Here is a 19,574-nt window from a genome sequence, read left to right as displayed (position 1 = left end):
AATATAATGAAGTGAAATATCTAAACATGACATAATTAACATGAATTTGACAAACACGAGATCGACAGTCACAGGCTAAGCGAAGGAAATTATCTGTGAATGAGACTTTGACATTGACAGTTGCTTGTTTTGTGTTTAAATGTTTTGATTTATTTAAGTTCCTTATATTTTTACAAAAAATTGTTTCTTTCCATTTCAGTTCGGACTTATTATAAATAAACTGCTGAAATTATTTATTGTTTAACATCAATAAATTTGTTAGCGTAACTGTGTCATGTTAATAGTTAAATTAATGTTTTTATGATTCATACTTAACTGAGCTATGTGTATTAGTGATAAGCTTATCGGTTAAGCGGCACCGGTCTGGAGTTACACGTCCTGAAAGGATATTAATCGTGATATAAAATTAGTAATTTTTTTAAAATGTCCGGAGAGGGTTCTAGTGCAAATGGTAATCAGAAAGTGGCTCTTATCACGGGCATAACTGGACAGGTATTACTTAAAATTTGAGTTTTATTACGACAGATTTATAGGTGCAGATATAATAACATTAAAATTGTAAAATTCTAAAATTTAATAAATTTAATGGTAAATAAATTGCCAGCGTTATTTCTACACTAGCTGGTACTCGACGTCATCAGCTATATTATCTCAACAGAAAGCTTATTATGTTTGTGAAATTTATATAAAGCATCATTAAAATTCCCTGGACTGTTTAGTCCTGAAAAGGTATACAATATGAATAGCACTGAAACATAAATTAGGTAGTTATTATTTTAGCATATCACATAACTAAGTACTTAGTATAAACATATTACAAAACTTTATTAGTATATATTTTTCACAGGATGGTTCCTATTTAGCAGAATTCTTAATAGAGAAAGGGTATGAAGTGCATGGCATTTTAAGACGTTCATCTTCCTTTAACACTGGAAGGATACAGCATTTGTATGGACAGCCAACATGTCACACTGGAGGAAGGATGCATTTACATTATGGTGACCTCACTGACACTACTTGCCTGATCAGTATTATTACAAAGGTGAATGCTTTTTGTGTTTTCATCTTATCTGCCATTTTTAACAAAACTATTTACGGTTGGTAGATGTCTTCATTTCTAACTATGAAGCCTGAGGGCCTTCAAAATAAATATTTGTGTACTGAATGCACTGTAGATTTGCACTGACATTTACCAACCCACCAAAATAAATATTAATAAATATATTAATTTATAGGAATATGGTAACTATGGTACAATAGCTACAGTTAGTCACCTATAAGATACAAGTATTTATTTAGTGTGTTTATTTAATATACCTGACCTATATGCTATGCTGCGGCTATGAAGTGATTGTAACAAAAGACAAAATAATATATTTTCTATTCAAAGTATACTACTACTAATTTCTTGTACCTCAGTAGCAGCCTATATTTCTAAACAAAATTTTTATGAACTATAAATACCTAATTAATAATAAAAATTAAATAAAAATAAGGTAATTTGACTAATATACCTACTCCATAAATGTTTCTTAAAACTTACTTTTACACATCAAAGAAATTGTTGGCCCAAATTACTAAATAAAAAATCAAATATTAACATTTACCCTATAGGAACAAAATGTTCTAAATTAGTCTAAATGAAGATTTTCATTTTGTTCAGACTCGCCCGAAGGAAATATACAACCTAGGAGCACAATCACATGTCAAAGTATCATTTGAACTTAGTGAATATACAGCCCAAGTAGATGCATTAGGTACACTCAGGTTACTTGAGGCTATACGAGCTGCAGGATTAGAAAAAGAAACAAAGATATATCAGGCATCAACTTCAGAATTATATGGCAAAGTTGTAGAAGTTCCACAGACTGAAAAAACACCATTTTATCCCAGATCTCCATATGGTGAGTTTATATGAAATTGATTTTTTATAAGAAAATGTGATCTTGTAAAAGAAAATTTATTTAGTCCCATGAGCTCGGGCTACATATTCGTATTTTGTATGTATTAATAATATATTAATCCGTTTAGGCAAAGCATGAGTTGAAAACCTATAAATTTATTTATTCCTTAAATAAATTAAAATGTTGCCTTATATAATGATTTGTGGTTAGGTATATTTCCTGTCAACAGTATTCTTGTTGCAGGAATATGTAAACAGTAGGTACACCACAACAAGCATACTGCTAAATATGCATACATTTTTAAACAAAATTGTTCAGAATCATTGTTTTAAAATTCCAACTAAATTGTCTTTGATATGAACACAATAATGATAAACATTGTATACAACCTATATTACTACCAAGATTAGTACAAGATAATAATATGAATCATCCCCTTCATAAAACTACGACATTTTGTCAACTATTTTAACTATTAAACTGCTTTATCCTTTTGCTTGATCTACATAATTTAAAAAATCTTTTTTTTTATTATAGTTTTAATGGAATCTGTTATTAACTTGTAGCATGCGCGAAGTTATACGGCTATTGGATAGTTGTCAACTATCGCGAAGCATACGGTATGTTTGCATGTAACGGGCTCTTATTTAACCACGAGAGTCCGCGGCGAGGAGAGAACTTCGTCACCAGAAAAATAACCAGGGGAGTAGCCAAAATAACACTTGGATTAATGCCGTACCTGGAACTGGGTAATTTAGACAGCAAGAGAGATTGGGGACATGCTAAGGATTATGTGGAGGTAGTTATGTTAAAATAATCTTGATATCTATATTTATAAAAGCGGAATTTACTTTACAGAGGTTGACGTAAAATCACAACTGTAGTATTATATTTTACTATCCTATTGAATTATTTGATTTATCCCTTTCTCTACTCTCTGCCAATTGCCATATACTTATCACTTATTTTTAAAATCGGTAATTGTATCTACTACTAAAATGTATGTGTAACTATTTAAAAGTGCTTAAATTTAAGGTAAAAGCACTAATGCCCGACACTGAACTAAAAGATGACACTTTCGAAAAAAATCTTTTCTATTAAGAAAACTAATCATTTAAGTAACACCACTACTGGTATTAAAGATACCTAGGGTAATTTATGATACGTGGTCAAAAGCTTGCATACATTGTCAAGCACATTTCAAAACGGCGTCAATTTACAACAAACAATATGAGCAGGTTGATAATAAGTGCGTAATTCTTAGCGTTTTTCTTAAGGCGACTGACTTTTAATACGTATGATTTTGTCTTATATATATGTGATTATTGGCTATTGTTGGTTTCGATATTATAAATGTATGAAATTATTGATCTATTAGAACTATTTCTGTTGCGGACCACGAGTCGGCATCGAAAATATGTAAATAAATTTTGTGTATAAATTTGTAGTTTTTTGTATTGTTACTATTGTATTTAATTTTAAATGTGTGCGTATTCGCTGTTCCGGCCCGTCGGTCACCGACATGTGCAGGAATTGTCGGGAGGGTGGGACGGCCGACGCGCACAGCTCGGCGGGGGTGGGGAAGGACGCGCTCGGGCGCCCGTAAAAGGCGGGTTGGTTCTCGATCGCGCTCTCTTACGCATACGCCACCGACGAAGAACCACCGCCGGCGCAACGACCAAGAAAACCCCACTCCGGCCGGCCGACCCATAGAATAAGAAACAAATTGAAATACAGTCCACATATTTTGAAAATCGAAGATCTTTTAATTGTGTACCCCACAATTTTGTGGTCCATCGCAGCCGCATATCAAGACCGAAGATCACCCAACGGTGCGACGAATCGCCGTGGAAGATCACCCAACGGTGCGACGAATCGCCGCGGAAGATCACCCAACGGTGCGACGTACCTCGCCGAGGAAGATCACCCAACGGTGCGACGTACCTCGCCGAGGAAGATCACCCAACGGTGCGACGCTAGCAGCTTACCGAATTTAGCTGCCGTCGTAAGGTGAAAACTTGAGGGTGCAGCGAGGATAGGATAAATAACGTCTACGCCATATAGGATAGATAACGTCTAAGCGGTGTGTCCGCGGCTCACATCTCTTACCACCTAACGGTGTCAAACGGTCGGAGTGTGGGTTAACGCCATTGAGCGGTGCAGTGGGTGGTGTGTCACTGCCGGTTGTTGCTTGTTACCGTGGCGCAACCGAATAGCACTATTACGCCTGTACGTGTGTATCGTATAGCGGGGGCCGGACTGTAGGCACTGCCAAAGGGGTCGGAAAGTCCGAACCGGCCCTGAGCGCCCCGTCTGTACATACGCACCACTGCGGGGTAATTCCTACCCTCCTATCCCCATAGTCCATCCCCTCGGGTGTTATCCTGAGGGATTGTTAGGGACGGTTAGGTAGGTAGGGACCGGTAGGTTAGGGGCTTGCAAGTGCCAGAACACGATGCCGACTACGAGAAGCCAAGCCCCGGGAGCAGAGAAAAAGACCACGCGGGAAAATGAACAGACAGAAGCGTCCCCTTCAGAAACCACGCAGATGTCCGCGTCCGCCGCGCCGTCGAGCGCGCCACAGGCACAAGCCGCCCGCGCCGCGTTTACCTCGGACTCCGCACCGGCGCCACCGTCGCAGCCGCCGACGACAGATGTACGTCCGGCCCGGGCCGCGTCGGTGCGATCGCGCCGCTCTACCGCTAGCGGTATAGCTAAATTAAAGAGGCTGGAGTACGAGGCAGCGCTACAGATGGCGAAATTACAGGCTGATTTAATTAGAAAGAAGTTGGCAGCCGATGTCGCCGCGGTACATGAAGAGACCGATAGAGATAGCGTGTGCTCCGAGGAAGGTGCCGGCCTGCAACGTATAACGGATTGGTTTCAACGTACCGAAGTACGGGGGGAGCAGAGAATTAATTCCCCACCGCCTACGCAGAAAGAGCCAACAGAAAGGCAAGCTTCACCGCCGAGGACGCCGAAGCAAAGACGGAGGTCCCCCGCTCCTGAAGCCGGGATGCAAGAAGGATTCACCCGGTTGGCCAAAGCTATTGAACGAGCTGTGGACGAACGAGCGGATAGGGTAGCGCCGAGGCAAGCCCAAGATCTCCCGATCTTCAGCGGCGAAGCAAGTGAATGGCTAGCGTTTAAGGCGGCCGTAGACCAGTCTACAAAGACGTACAGGATCACACCAGCGGAGAACCTGGCCAGGCTGAGGGCCTGCTTACGTGGAAAAGCGAGAGAGACAGTCGCAGCGTTACTCGTATCCGCTACAGAACCGTCGCAGATCATGAGGACGTTGGAGCAGCGGTACGGCCGGACAGAGGCCATCATCGACCGCGCCCTCAAAGATCTGAGAAGGATGCCGGTAATAGGAACATCGACAACAGAGGTGATTGACTTCGCCATTAAACTACAGAACATCACCACCATCGTCGCGGATATCGACAGGGGGGCGAGATTCCTACATAATCCCGCGCTTGAGAGTGAAGTGTCAGAGAAGCTGACCCCTCACTTACAGGTCCACTGGTGTCACTACGCTGAAAAAAACATCCTCCTGGACACTAGACCTACGATCATCAAGATGGCAGAGTTTTTAATGAGCGAAGCCGATCTCATGACCCGACATCTACGAATAGCATCACCAACGAGACGAACGAGCGCGCTACCCACGAAGCAGCCCCCGAAGCAACCCACTAGGCAACCCATACCGAAAGCAACGATGTCGGCACCTCGGCGACAGATGACGGATCGTGGCGCGGCCGTATACGCCGCCGTAGAAAAGAGCGAACAGAGTACCGAATGTCTCTGTTGCGGCGCCGCACACGTAACGCCGAAGTGTAAGAAGCTGAACGACATGTCGTTATCGGACAGATGGGAGTGGGCGAAAACAAATAAGATGTGCTTCCAATGCATGAACAGCACGCACAGAAGGTTCAAGTGTAAGGCACGCAAATGTGGTGTGAGAGAGTGTCGTAAGCCACACCACGCCCTGCTGCACCCCCAGAAGAGCCGCCGAAGCGGCAAGAGGACACCGCGATTACAGCCGCAGCACGCTTGCCAGAGAACAGCCAAGTGTTGTTAAAGGTGTGTCCCATCATCGTGAAAGGCAAGACGGGACGCGAAGTAGAGACGTACGCGATGCTAGATGAAGGCTCGACGGTTACACTCATCGATGCGGAGATCGCAGAACAGATCGGAGCCGAAGGTCCGACGCGATCTCTGAGAATTCAGGGAGCAGCCTCGAGCTGGCACGAAGCCTCAAGCCGAGTGGCTGATGTCATCATCAGAGGGCGACACCATACGGACGAAGAACACTCGGTGAGGGCGCGTACGATCCGGGATCTCACCCTAGGAACGCAGCGAGTGAACCCGGAAATACTCGCGTACGGACACCTGCGACAACTCACTTGCGACCAAGTGTGCTACGAAGATGCCAGACCCAAGGTCTTGATCGGGTCAGACAACTGGCATCTGATTGTTACGCGGAAGCTGCTCACAGGAAGGCACAATCAACCCGCAGCGTCGCTGACACGACTGGGATGGGTCATCCACGGAACGGTACCCAGAAGTGTCGTGGAAGACGAGGAACATGTCCTCCACGTGCGGTTGACACAGCGCAACGCCGAGCCAGACATGCGGCATATAGAGGGCATAATAAAAGCGCATTACGACATCGACGCGTTGGGTATATCGTCGAAGAGATTACCCATTGCTAAGGAGGAGCGCGCCGTCGCCACATTCAACCGCACAGCGACGAGAGTGGATGGGCGATACGTCGTAGGATTGCCGTGGGAGAGAGATAACGTCGCTCTACCTCCCAGCTACGACATGGCAGCGAGCCGACTGAGGGGAATAGAGCGGCGGATGGATCGCTCTACGGAATTCCGGCTGGCGTATACCGCGGAGATAAACAAGTTGTTGGACAAGGGTTACGCCGAGGAAGTAACCGACGACCGGTTCAACAACGACCGCGCGTGGTACCTTCCCCATTTCGGAGTGACGAATCCGAATAAACCCGGAAAGCTGCGACTCGTATTCGACGCCGCGGCCCGTTCGAAGGGAATGTGCTTGAACGACGCACTGCTGGATGGGCCAGATATGCTACGGTCGCTTAACGGTGTGTTATACCGTTTCCGCGAGAAGCCCGTAGCTATCACGGCGGACATACGAGAGATGTTCCTGCAGATTAAGATACGGGAAGAAGATAGAGCAGCACAACAGTTTCTGTGGCGAGGAGATGACAGGATTAACCCGCCGCAGAAATACGTAATGACCTCAATGATTTTCGGGGCGAGGAGCTCACCGTTCATCGCACACAGCGTTCGAGACAGGAACGCGGCAGAGCACCGAGAGTCGCACCCGTCAGCGTACACCGCCATAACAAGGAACCACTACATGGACGACTGGGTCGATAGCTTTGACTCCGAAGAGGAAGCAGCCCGCGCCATACGAGAGGTAGTAGAGGTTCATGGCGGGATAGGATTCACGCTGGCGGGTTGGAATACAAACCGACCGAGCCTGCTAGAGAATGTGAGTGAGGACCAGCGAGCGAGGACGCCGAAGGAACTGGGAGCCAACGCACATCCATACGGAAAGACATTGGGGTTATTGTGGATGTCAGCCGAAGACCAGCTGGCGTTCAACACCGGCATGCCACGCGTCCCACGAGAAGTGAAGCACGGCACGCGGATACCGACGAAAAGGGAAGCCCTAGGAGCGGTGATGTCATTGTTCGACCCGCTCGGGCTGCTGAGCCCTTACACCATCACGGCAAAAATCATCTTGCAGGCGCTGTGGGTGCAGAAGGTCGAATGGGATGACCCTCTGCCCGCCGAGGAAGCGCGGATGTTCCAGGAATGGAGAGATGACTTAGCCTATATAGAGGAACTGAGATTGCCGCGATGGTATGGCACGAACGACAGCCAACGGTCGCAACTGCACGTATTCACGGACGCAAGCGAACAGGCATATGCCACAGCCGCGTATTGGAGGACGGAACGCGAGGATCGTAGCGTTAACGTCGTCCTGGTAGCAGCCAAAGCGAGGGTAGCGCCCATGAAAGCGCAGAGTATACCCCGGATGGAGCTTCAGGCGAGCCTGATAGGAGCCCGACTGGCCGCTGACATATTGAAAGAACATAGTCGCGAGGCCGAAGTCTTCCTATGGACGGACTCGAAAACGGTGCTACACTGGATAAGGAACGACACCGTCAGATATACTCCATACGTGGCTCATCGTTTGGCAGAAATCGCCGAACTGACGAAACCGACACAGTGGCGCTGGGTACCGACTGCCCACAACGTAGCCGACGACGCGACCCGCGCGGGATACACACAAATGACCGCTGCCGACAGATGGTTTGTCGGGCCGGCATTTCTGTACGCTCCGGAGCAAGAATGGCCTCATGAGAGCGAGCCCGTCCCAGCAGAGATGGTAGCACACGTCCGGGAGGAGACAGAACCCGTGATCGACATTGCACGGTTCTCTTCATATGACCGAGTGAGGAGGACCATGGCGCAAGTGCTACTGTTCGCAGATAAATGCAGGCGACGGGCACAGAAGCTAGGCACAGAGCATTTCGCCAAAGCGGAGCAACTAATAATACGGCAGGCGCAACAGGACAGTTTCCCGAAGGAAACGCGGTGTCTACGCGAAGGAAAGACCGTAGACAGGACAAGTCGTCTGTTCCGCCTGGATCCCGTTTACAAGGATGGCATAATACGCTTGAACGGACGTATAAACGCAGCACAGGTGCCGCTAGAAATGAAGAATCCACCCATACTGGACGGAGCGCACCCGTTGGCGCAGATGATGATTAAGAGAGAACACGAGCTACATCATCATGCCGGCAGAGAACAGACGGTGAACACCCTGCGCCAATACGTGTGGATGCTGCGTTTAAGGCCGACCGTCAAGACCGTATTACGCAAATGCACAACATGCGCCGTACGCCGGAGGAACCCCGACGTCCCAGTGAAAGGGAACTTGCCAAAGGAGCGACTCGACGCATACGCCCGGCCGTTTACAAGATGCGGTATGGATTGTTTCGGGCCTATGTGGGCGACGATAGGTCGCAGGCGAGAGAAGCGATGGGGGCTCCTATTCACGTGTATGGTCACCCGGGCCGTGCATATAGAACTCATAGCGGGGTTATCGACCGACTCTGCTATAATGGCGATACGACGCATGGCAGCGCGTCGCGGCTGGCCACGAACCTTTATGTCGGACAACGGAACGAACTTTCGCGGAGCCGACGTGGAGCTTACGACTGCGTTTAAGGAATGGCTCCCTGAACTGGAAAAGTACGTCAGCAACAAGAGGATAAACTGGCGGTACAGCGACCCGGGCGCACCGAACCAAGGAGGAGCGTGGGAGCGACTGATAAGGAGCGTGAAGAGAGCGCTAGCAGTGGTACTGCACGAGCGGGCGCCGAGAGAAGAGGTGCTCGCAACGCTAATGACGGAAGCAGAACACACCGTCAATTCACGCCCCTTAACCCACGTCTCAGTGCGACCCGAGGACGAAGAGGCGCTGACCCCCAACCATTTTCTGATGGGCTCAGCCGTCGGCCTACCGTACGTAGGTACCACCGACGTTGCCGACCGCAGAACGTGGCGCGCAGCACAGGCGCTCGCGGATAGATTCTGGCAGCGGTGGTTACGAGAATACCTACCGACGCTGACGCCCAGAGACGACGTACGACGGAGCACGGCAAACATCAAGCCGGGCGACATGGTTTTAATAGTGGACGGCCTGCTACCTCGCAATCTGTGGCCGCGCGGGCAAGTGGAGCGCACCTATGAGGGGCCCGACGGCGTGGTGCGAAGTGCGGACGTGAGGACGCGAGGGGAATTTTTCGAAGGCCGACCCGAAGGCTAGTGGTCCTCCCTAGGGATAAGGGCTGCGAAGATCTGCGCCGGGGGGAGGCTGTTGCGGACCACGAGTCGGCATCGAAAATATGTAAATAAATTTTGTGTATAAATTTGTATTTTTCCAGTGTTTTGACTATTGTTTAGGTTAGACTATTGTTTGTACCATATACCCTTTGTAGCGGCATAGATACTGTGAATTCTATGCCCGCCCATTGTGTAAATTCTTAGGGATCACAGCTTTAGTGTAGCCTGAACATGTGGCATTTAGTCGCACGTGGTTTTTTGTAGTTTTTTGTATTGTTACTATTGTATTTAATTTTAAATGTGTGCGTATTCGCTGTTCCGGCCCGTCGGTCACCGACATGTGCAGGAATTGTCGGGAGGGTGGGACGGCCGACGCGCACAGCTCGGCGGGGGTGGGGAAGGACGCGCTCGGGCGCCCGTAAAAGGCGGGTTGGTTCTCGATCGCGCTCTCTTACGCATACGCCACCGACGAAGAACCACCGCCGGCGCAACGACCAAGAAAACCCCACTCCGGCCGGCCGACCCATAGAATAAGAAACAAATTGAAATACAGTCCACATATTTTGAAAATCGAAGATCTTTTAATTGTGTACCCCACAATTTCCTTATTGTTTTGGCTTGTTTTTTTTATGAATTTGAAGTGGTGTTTACTATTAGTACCACAAATCAAACAAAACCTAAAAGATGACATGTGTGTCTTCAATTAGGGTTACATCGAACTGATTTTGTTAGCTTATTTTAATGCAAATTTAGCCTTTACGTTTTAAAACTAATGTTTATATCTGAGTTTCGTTTATTTTACACTATTCTAACTATAAGTAGACAGTGTCAACTATTAGGGTATACTAGGTGTCAACTATTAGGTATCCATTAATTTCAAATTAAAGTTCGAGTACGATGCCTCCAGTAAAGGGTCTGATGTTTCGATACTCCGAAGATAATATGGAAGCAGCTATATAAGAATGCAGGCGGGACGTTCCGACAGCGGAGAAGAAATTCGGAGTCCCCGAGTAACTTTGATAAACAAAGTCAAGGGAAAGACCTATTAGACGTAAAATGGGAAGAAGGTGTTACGTGACCGAAGCGGTGAAAAAATACTCGTAACATGGGCATAAGCTATGGTCGAACAAGGGTTCCCAATACGAAAAGATAACTTACAAGATAGTGCTAAGAAAATAGTTCAAGACCTTAAGATAGTAAAATAGAATCCAAGAACGGTAGACCAGGGAAGAGATGGTACAACAGCTATTTAAACAGCCTCCAGAGCATCTGTAATGATATCTCAAATAAAAAATTGGTTTCAAGAAATTGGCACTTACCTAAACAGTAATATTCATACAGATATTCTTAATGCACCTCAGCGAGTTTATAACATGGACGAGACTACTTTCTTCGTGAACCCCAAAGGAATAAGGTCCTAGTATCAATAGTTTAGATTTGAATAGTTTAAAGTACTTAATATCATCATCATCATCATCCCAGCCTGGAAGACATCCACTCTGGGCAAAGGCCTCCCCAAAAATGCCAAAATCTAATTACTTTTGATAAGCAATATGGCTAAATATTGATTTTCTGACAATTATATTTTTATGTTATTTGATTTGATTATATTTTGTTGCTAATTTAATAATTTTAAAGAGCAGGCTGTGCTCGGTATTCATTTTAAAGTATTTTTATTTATTTGTTTTGATGAAACACATAATATTAGAGTGATCTTATATATGTCTACTATTAGTTCCAATTGATGTCTATTTTTGGTGGATTTGATTTTTGATGCTGTCATCTTTTAGTGTCTACGACAAACCTAAGAAGAATATTATTCTTAGTTAAAAATATGTTAGTTTTAAAACATCTTACATGAAAAAGTTAATTTGTAAAAGTTGCTCTAACAGTAAAAAAAATTGTAACTGTAGTTTTTTGATAAATACATTTGCATTTTTGAGCATGAAGTTTGGTTTGTCCTTAATGTGTCTAGCATTAGTGCTTTTACCTTAAGTATATTTGAAGAATTTAAGAATTTTCTGCTATATATTGTTTTTTATGTAATTGGAATACAAAATAATCTGACGGCCCACCTAATGGTAAGTGGTAACTGCCCCTTATAGATATAAATGAACACTACAGTATTACGAACATCACTTTATCATGTGACACCCCCATGATATCAGTTATTACCATTCCAAAGAACCAAGATGTTATATGTTTTATTCTAATGTTATATATTGATTAAAAACTATATTAATATGTAATTTCTTTGAAACTTAACAGATCTTATTAGGCATAATGTAGTGGGATCATTTTTCGTTTTTATCTCTGTCGTCTGCATTTTGAAGTCAAATATTCAAGATGCAGATACGATTCGATAACAGTATCGGTGGTCTAGCAGTTAAGCACAGTGCCTTGCTTCTTCTAAAATCTTACAAGATACAAACATTTATAATCATAAGAATAATTGTATACTGTGTAGACTGGATGGTGTCCCACATATACATGAAGTATTCATGTACATGTGCAAATGAGAAGGAAGCATTATGTCGTCTTTAGCGCATACTTCTGACGTCATGTGACCATTACTCAGTAACCGGCGAGTGAGAACTGTGGCGTGTCTAAGAGCCGATAATTAGGAAGACAAACATACATATGTACAATAATATACATATTTACAAAAATAGTATATTTTAATGTTTCTAGTATTTCTTGAGTACCCATAGTACAAACTCGTTCTTTCTTTCTCGTTTACTTTGGTACTATATGGCGCTGTTCCTTGTTATTATTCATTTCATTCATTCATTCAACATATTTGAAAATATCATATGCTTTATATTGTACTTCAGGCAATGTGGCTGATGATGCAACAAGAGACGCCCGAAGACTTCGTAGTGGCTACAGGCGAGGCACACAGCGTGCGGGAATTTGTAGAAAAGGCGTTCGCGTGTGTTGGACGTTCGCTCATCTGGCGCGGATCCGGCGTAAACGAGACCGGACACGACGCTGATACTGACCAGCTGTTGGTCAAGGTCAATCCCAAATACTTCCGGCCCACAGAAGTCGTAAGTGCTCCTTTTATATATTCGTCATGGAATATACTGATGACTGACTTTAATAATAGAATGACGGCCACGGTGGTCTAGCGGTTTAGCCGCTCTACTTCCGATGGTCGCAGATTCGATTGCTCTCACGGTACCAACATTTGTATTCATGAGCATGATTGTTTGTATCGGTCTGGGTGTTTTCTATGTATATTATGCATTTAAATTCAAGAAACTTAAAGACTGTACAAGTAGAAACTTACGCAATAAAAATAAGCTAATTTTACCTAAATGCCGTCTACACAAAGTTAGTAATTCATTTTATGGTAATTGCGTAAGATTCTATAATAAACTGCCAGAGTCTACGCTAAATCTTACAGAGAGGCAATTCAAATCTTATATTAAACAAATGTTATGTAAAAAAGCCTATTATAAGATAGATGAATTTATAGATGATAGCAATATATAGCAAGAATAAGTTTATTTGCGGACAACGTTATAATTTTAATTTTCATACTGCTTTCTTGATATATGATAGCGTAGCGGCTTTTGTATTGATTGCCGCATGCATCCTTATGTAAAGTGCGAATACTGTAACTACCATATAGTAATTTTTATAGCTGTGACGTGGTCGTGTGGAATGAGTAGTCATGCTCACTAAAATGTCCAGACATGTGGCGGCGTGGTGGGCCGGGTCAATGGGCTCCCTAAAATATGGTCGAGCGCAGTGATGGCTGGCTCATCCGTCATACTCGTGAACGAGTGCTGCTTGTAGGGACTGGTCTGCTCTTATCACTACGACTGATTTAATCTTATTGCATATTTATGTTTGACCCAAAAATTAGTGCTTGTTGGTAGTTTGTATTCACACGTTTCGACTTGTAAATGTAAACTTACAAGGATTATTTAAAAGAGCAACACACAAGTTTCTTGCTCGTTCTTCTTGTGATGAGACAGCTTTCCGAACGAGTGGTAGATAAAAAACAAATTGTTATGACTATTCAAAAGTGCTTAAATTAAGTTTATTTGAATAAATGATTTTCTATTCTATTCTATTCTATTCTATTTACAATTCTATTCTATTCTATTATGCTCCGCTTAGCTTGGGACTAGATGGCGCTGTGTGTGAATTGTCCAGGGGTATGTTATATATTACAATAAACTGCTAACTGCTTTGTTACAAAATACATTATGACTACTAATTTAAACTTTTGGTATTCTAGACTAAGATGTCAAATTCAATGTCTCCACAGTAGAGAGAAATAGGTGAGACAGAAATAGCCTACCAGACGTAATTAAACTCTAAAACTCCTTCTAGTAAAAAGTAGTGGTGTTAATAATAATAATAGCACCCTGAATATAATATCCCTATAAGTATCCGATTAATAATTGTAAAAAAAATTCTTATCTCCAGGATTTACTGTTAGGTGATTCAACGAAAGCTAAACAACAATTAGGATGGACTCCTCGTGTTACCTTCAATGAATTGGTACGAGACATGGTGGAGGCTGATCTTGAATTGATGAAGAGAAATCCTGAGGCGTAATTGAATAGGTTAGTAGTAACTGAGATATACTTGTTCGAAATTAACTTTAGAATGTGCATTGGAATCGATTTTTAGATAAAATTAAATTTGTTTCTTATGTTACACATTACATTAGTATACTACATTACATTAGTATAGCCAACAAGGGTTTTACGTCATAATGCAAAACATATATCAATAATTGATTTTCAATTAACATTCAATATGGTGGTAGTGTGGTGGGGCTTTTTTATATTTTATTTGTTTCTCTTCTGTTATATTTAATTTTTCATTGTATATGTAAGTGGGGTGGGATTAATTTACTAATCAACCCCACTTTTAATTTTCAATTATTGTCATGGTAGCGTGGAGGCTAAATCTTGACACTTGTACTATATGGTATTTTTACATAGCAACGCCTGACAGGCAGGGAAAATTTAATGCCAAGTATATGCTCTAAACTGCTCTATTAACTTGCAAGAATGTTTGATTATCGATCAATTTACTTTTTTATCAACGTGTACAATATTTTATCATTTTTGATTATACAAATCAAAGATGATAAAATATTAGATGAAAGATATAATTAATATTTACAGGATTTGGGCCACATAAGTATGCAGTACATCGATGTGGCGTACTCGCTTGTTACAATAGATATAACAACTGTTGCACGATAAAGATCTTATCGTAAACATATACCATTTGAAGGCTATTTTATATATAAAACTATTACTATCCATTTTTATTGAATGTTAAAGCATTGATAATAACTGTGTTACTGACAGAACACTAATAAAGCATGAAATGGCCTAAGATGAAGCCATTTACTTGTCGTTATAAATTCATCAAGCATTGTCATGATGGATTCTAGAAGGAACGTCAATAAAATGACAGGGTATACAACTAGCAATGAAATAGAAATCTCGCACATGCTGCACAAATCAGGTATAAGAATTATGCTCTGGTCATTTGCCGACATGTGTGGTCAACAGTAGAAAATATAAGTTGTTAGTTAGGAAGTAACTTTGGAGATTTTTTTTTATAACACAGAGGATAAACGAGCTTGCGGCTCACCTGATGGTAAGTGATTATCGCCGCCTCATGGGCACCCGCAACAACAGGGGAATTGCAAGTATGTTGTCGGCCTTTTAAAAAGGAATAACCTCTCTTCTTGGTGGTTTCAATATCGTATCGGAAATACCATTGCTGGAAGGTGATTCCACAATGTGGTTGTGCGAGGCAAAAAGTTTCTAGAAAACCGCACTGTAGAAGACCGCCATTCATCCAGATGATCAGGATGGTATTTCAGTTTCTGGCGGGTGGTACGGTGCTGAAACTCAGCAGCTGGTATTAATCCGAACAATTCCTCAGAACACTCCCCGTGATATATGCGGTAGAAAATGCACAGAGATGCAATATCACGCCGCAAAGCCAATGGGTCGAGTCTGTCACATAGACGTTGATTACCAATGATTCTGGCTGCTCGGTTCTGAATGCGGTCATCATGTAACTTCTTTATGGTTATTTGAATTCAACCACAAAGTCGGCGTCACAAAGTCACTTATATTCTTTTGGTTACACTTAGTGCAAGTACATATAGTGGAATAAATATAAAACTATAAAGCACACATTAATATAAGTTAATATTATTATATATAAAGTTTTATTATACTACACTAAAAATAATCTAAATGTGAACATATAAGATGCAAATGAATATGTGCTTATTTCGAATTTTATGACTGAATATTTAATGTAGTGTTTTAAAAATAAGTACTTTAAGTATAGCCATAAATATATATACATTAGTTTTTAATATTAAGTTATTTTTTAATAAAAACATTGTAAATGTTTAGTTACTATAGTTAAAAACGTGCAATATAAATGCCTAATTACCTAACATTCCATGATGAGCAATATAGCAAAACTAGATAAATAATATTAATTTCTGAAGTAGTTAAACTATGAAAGTCGAACCTCTAGAGAATATTTCAATATTGTTATAACTAATTACGAGAATTTAAGGAACTTAGTATGTCACAGCTAGACGTTATGACAACTGCGCTGTACTCATCACTATTTTCAAATGAAATCAGAAGAATTTTCCCGAAAAAGTAAAACATAGTAAATTCATTATTTCCTTTAAATTATAAAAAAGTTAATTTTAAAAATAATGTTATACATTTACCCGTAAAACAGAGACAGAACAGTCCAAACTAGTATTGTCTCTCATGAATGCAACAAAGTAGAGCTATTAAGACGATTAAAATAAGAAACAATAGCGACAGATTTTATTAATTTAGTATCTGGACCTAAATACATAGAGCGCCTTGTGGTATAATACTGCATCGTTGCACCAATGTTTTTCCAATGTAAAGCCTGTATAAATATTATAAAGATGCTGTTTTCATCTGAACTTTGACACTGTTTTCATTGTCATTCGGTATCTTCCAGAAGGTTAATATATACATACCTATAATTCTACGACCCCATTACATGCACTATTTACGAGTTGGGTCGCTAGTAATCATATAAATTACACAAAATATCATACAATTTTTAACTTTACAATAAATAATTACAACTTCGTTGTTAAAAATTGGGTGGATAGGAGTATATATAATTGTGAATATTGTAATAAGTTATATACTAATGTAGAATTATATTGTTTAAATAAATGTAATTGGATTGTATATTGTTGTAAGCGTATTAATATATAGATAAATATATAATACTAGTTTCTAAGAGATCACTGTAAATATTTAGTTATGAAATTCAGAAAGAAAATATACACGACATGTACTATTTTATTTGTATTATTATATTTACTATTTAAACCTTCAACAGGAGCTGTGTACCTACATAAACAATATTTATCATAATGTTATTTAAGAGCTCTCGATATTTCGACGCTGTAACAAACATGCTAGAATTCAAAAGAAGTGTTATTATTACTAAATTTAAATTGATTCCTACAGAAAGGACATTAATGTATGTTTATTTCTCGTAATAACTGTGTTCTAGATAGCTTAAAATTAGCGATTAATATCCAATAGAAACGGTATTACAAATAAAATTAATCACTGCAGTTATTTCGATTTCGGTCGAAAAGGAAAGTTAGATGTACTTCTCTAGTACTGCATTATTACTTTTACGGTAATATAGAGTACACTATATTTAATCTGTCCGTTTAGTTTGTTTTCTAGCCCTTTGCTTATTGGTAATGTATGAGGTTATCCAACATTTATTTATGTAATTTGCGTGCCAAATATACCACCTGGTGTAAGCCGGATCATCATCAAATCTCTCTCGTGGTACCACTCATACTTGCCATTTCGAAGGAGCCTCTCCATATCCTCCATACCTTACTCACCCTTCAATCATAACACAGCTTACTAAGCATATAGCTGAACGGTTTTTTTTGGATAATGGAATGTTGCACCCACCTGTGCTAATGGTTTATGCTGTCGGGGCACCAGTGGAGGATAATAAGATAAGCATGAGATCAGGGCAGTTATCCCATCGCGACAAACTACCAAGAACATATCACGATTCTTCCTAGGGGAAACCAAGTGGAGATCAACTTGACAAAACTGTAATAGGTGACCGTGGTACTCCACGCAGAGGACTTTGTATAGTCTACCTCAGTATAATATGTTAGTTTAAAGAACAAGGAAAAGCCCAAAATTCAAATCAAAGTATATTACAGATAAGGCTATTAACAGATCACAGTAATTTCAGCATTAAAAAATAAACTATGGATATATCATAATATTATAAGTACATATTAAAATTGACAATAACAAATGATAAAAAAATTGTCGGGAGTTATTCGTTATGTCTAAATACTTGAAGAGGTTATATCCATTTCAAATAGATTAATTCAAAATTTTAATAGTGTCTCTGTGACATGTTGAACAAACCTTTTGTATTGGTTTCATATCCAAGACGAGAGCCAGTTAAAGTATTATTGAAACATTCTGTTTCCCATAACAGGATATTTGTATGTGGATATTTGAATATATAATTTTTCAAACCGTCATACCAATTGGTGGAGTAATCAATTTAGTATGAAAATTATACAATTCACTTTCTTATTACTTTGGAAAAGTGGTCTTAAGTAGCTCTCGACTTGATACATTTTAAGAATAACATTTATATTTATAAAATACGTTATGAATTACGCCCGAAACGCGCTATAAAGACTTAATCAAATAAAAATGTCAGAAATGGGCATAACAAACTATAAAAATTAAAACTAAACTATTATAGAACAAAATCCCAAGGCCCCAGACATTACTTATTGTATGAGTAACGAAATAGCTGGAATAGAGTAGTTTAATACACACTCCAAACCACTGATGAGATAATATTACTGGCTGCTTATAAAAAGTATTAAAATAGTTCTTCAAGAGTCATATATAAATATGAAGTAAAATTATGTCACATATAAAGATGAAGACTCAAAATGTATGTTTTTCTGTCAGCTTTAAAGCGTCTGGTAGTGTTAATTATTGATTATTACAACTTTCTATAAAACATATATACAAGACTCAGACTTTTAGAAATGTGAGTAAGGTTCTTATGTACCTACAGCACCTGGTACCTGAAAATTGGTTCTCTAGTGAGCAAGCATACGTTTGGAGTATATAATAAACTTACATTAAATTCTACCCGTTTCGGAAAATAAAATAGGTAATGTCTGGCGACTCTGGGATCTTGGTCTATTACATTAAATGTAAATAACTGTAGTACTTTCAGTTTCCACATAATCTTAGTACAGAATTTCAACTCATACTGCTACAAACTATAAGTTACAAAGAATTAAAAAATTAGGTCCGGCCTGGTCAACTATTATATATTCTAGCATTACACACATTATAGATGCAAAAATGAGAATGCAATGCATTCTAGATGTTCAAGACAATTGCTAACTAATCTTAAATACTAGTCTAAAATTAATATTTGTACTTTGTTTCGCTGGATATTAGGCACAGTTTTTACAACTATGTTTACACTTATATATGCAATTATGTACAAGCATTCCCAAAGAATCTGTATGGATAAATGTTAATGCCGTTTAGTTCATCATATATCGAGATATGCGACTTCAATTTTAGTTTGGTTATGGTATATTACTACCAGCATATTAATTCTAATGATCTTATGCGACTTGTAGCTATCGTCAATCGATCGAAAGCAACAAAGTAATCAA

General features: G+C 40.7%; 1 protein-coding gene across 2 annotated transcripts; it reads left to right on the top strand.

The window, feature by feature from the left end:
* Positions 1-159: 159 nt before the first annotated feature.
* Positions 160-14,809, top strand: LOC131842137 (GDP-mannose 4,6 dehydratase). Of its 2 annotated transcripts, none has more exons than XM_059190658.1 (6): positions 160-492; positions 848-1,042; positions 1,664-1,904; positions 2,471-2,703; positions 12,637-12,852; positions 14,246-14,809. In XM_059190658.1, the coding sequence occupies exons 1-6, from the start codon at positions 424-426 to the stop codon at positions 14,375-14,377; spliced, it is 1,086 nt and encodes a 361-aa protein (XP_059046641.1). In that variant the 5' UTR covers positions 160-423; the 3' UTR covers positions 14,378-14,809. The 2 variants fall into 2 exon arrangements, with proteins under 2 accessions (XP_059046641.1, XP_059046642.1); XM_059190659.1 differs by lacking the exon at positions 160-492 and adding an exon at positions 677-764.
* Positions 14,810-19,574: the final 4,765 nt, after the last annotated feature.

The sequence above is a fragment of the Achroia grisella genome, unplaced genomic scaffold (genome assembly GCF_030625045.1).
Source record: "Achroia grisella isolate CSIRO2021 unplaced genomic scaffold, CSIRO_AGI_Agris_v1 utg2138, whole genome shotgun sequence".
NCBI lineage: Eukaryota > Metazoa > Arthropoda > Insecta > Lepidoptera > Pyralidae > Achroia > Achroia grisella.
This window is presented reverse-complemented; position numbering and strand designations above follow the sequence as displayed.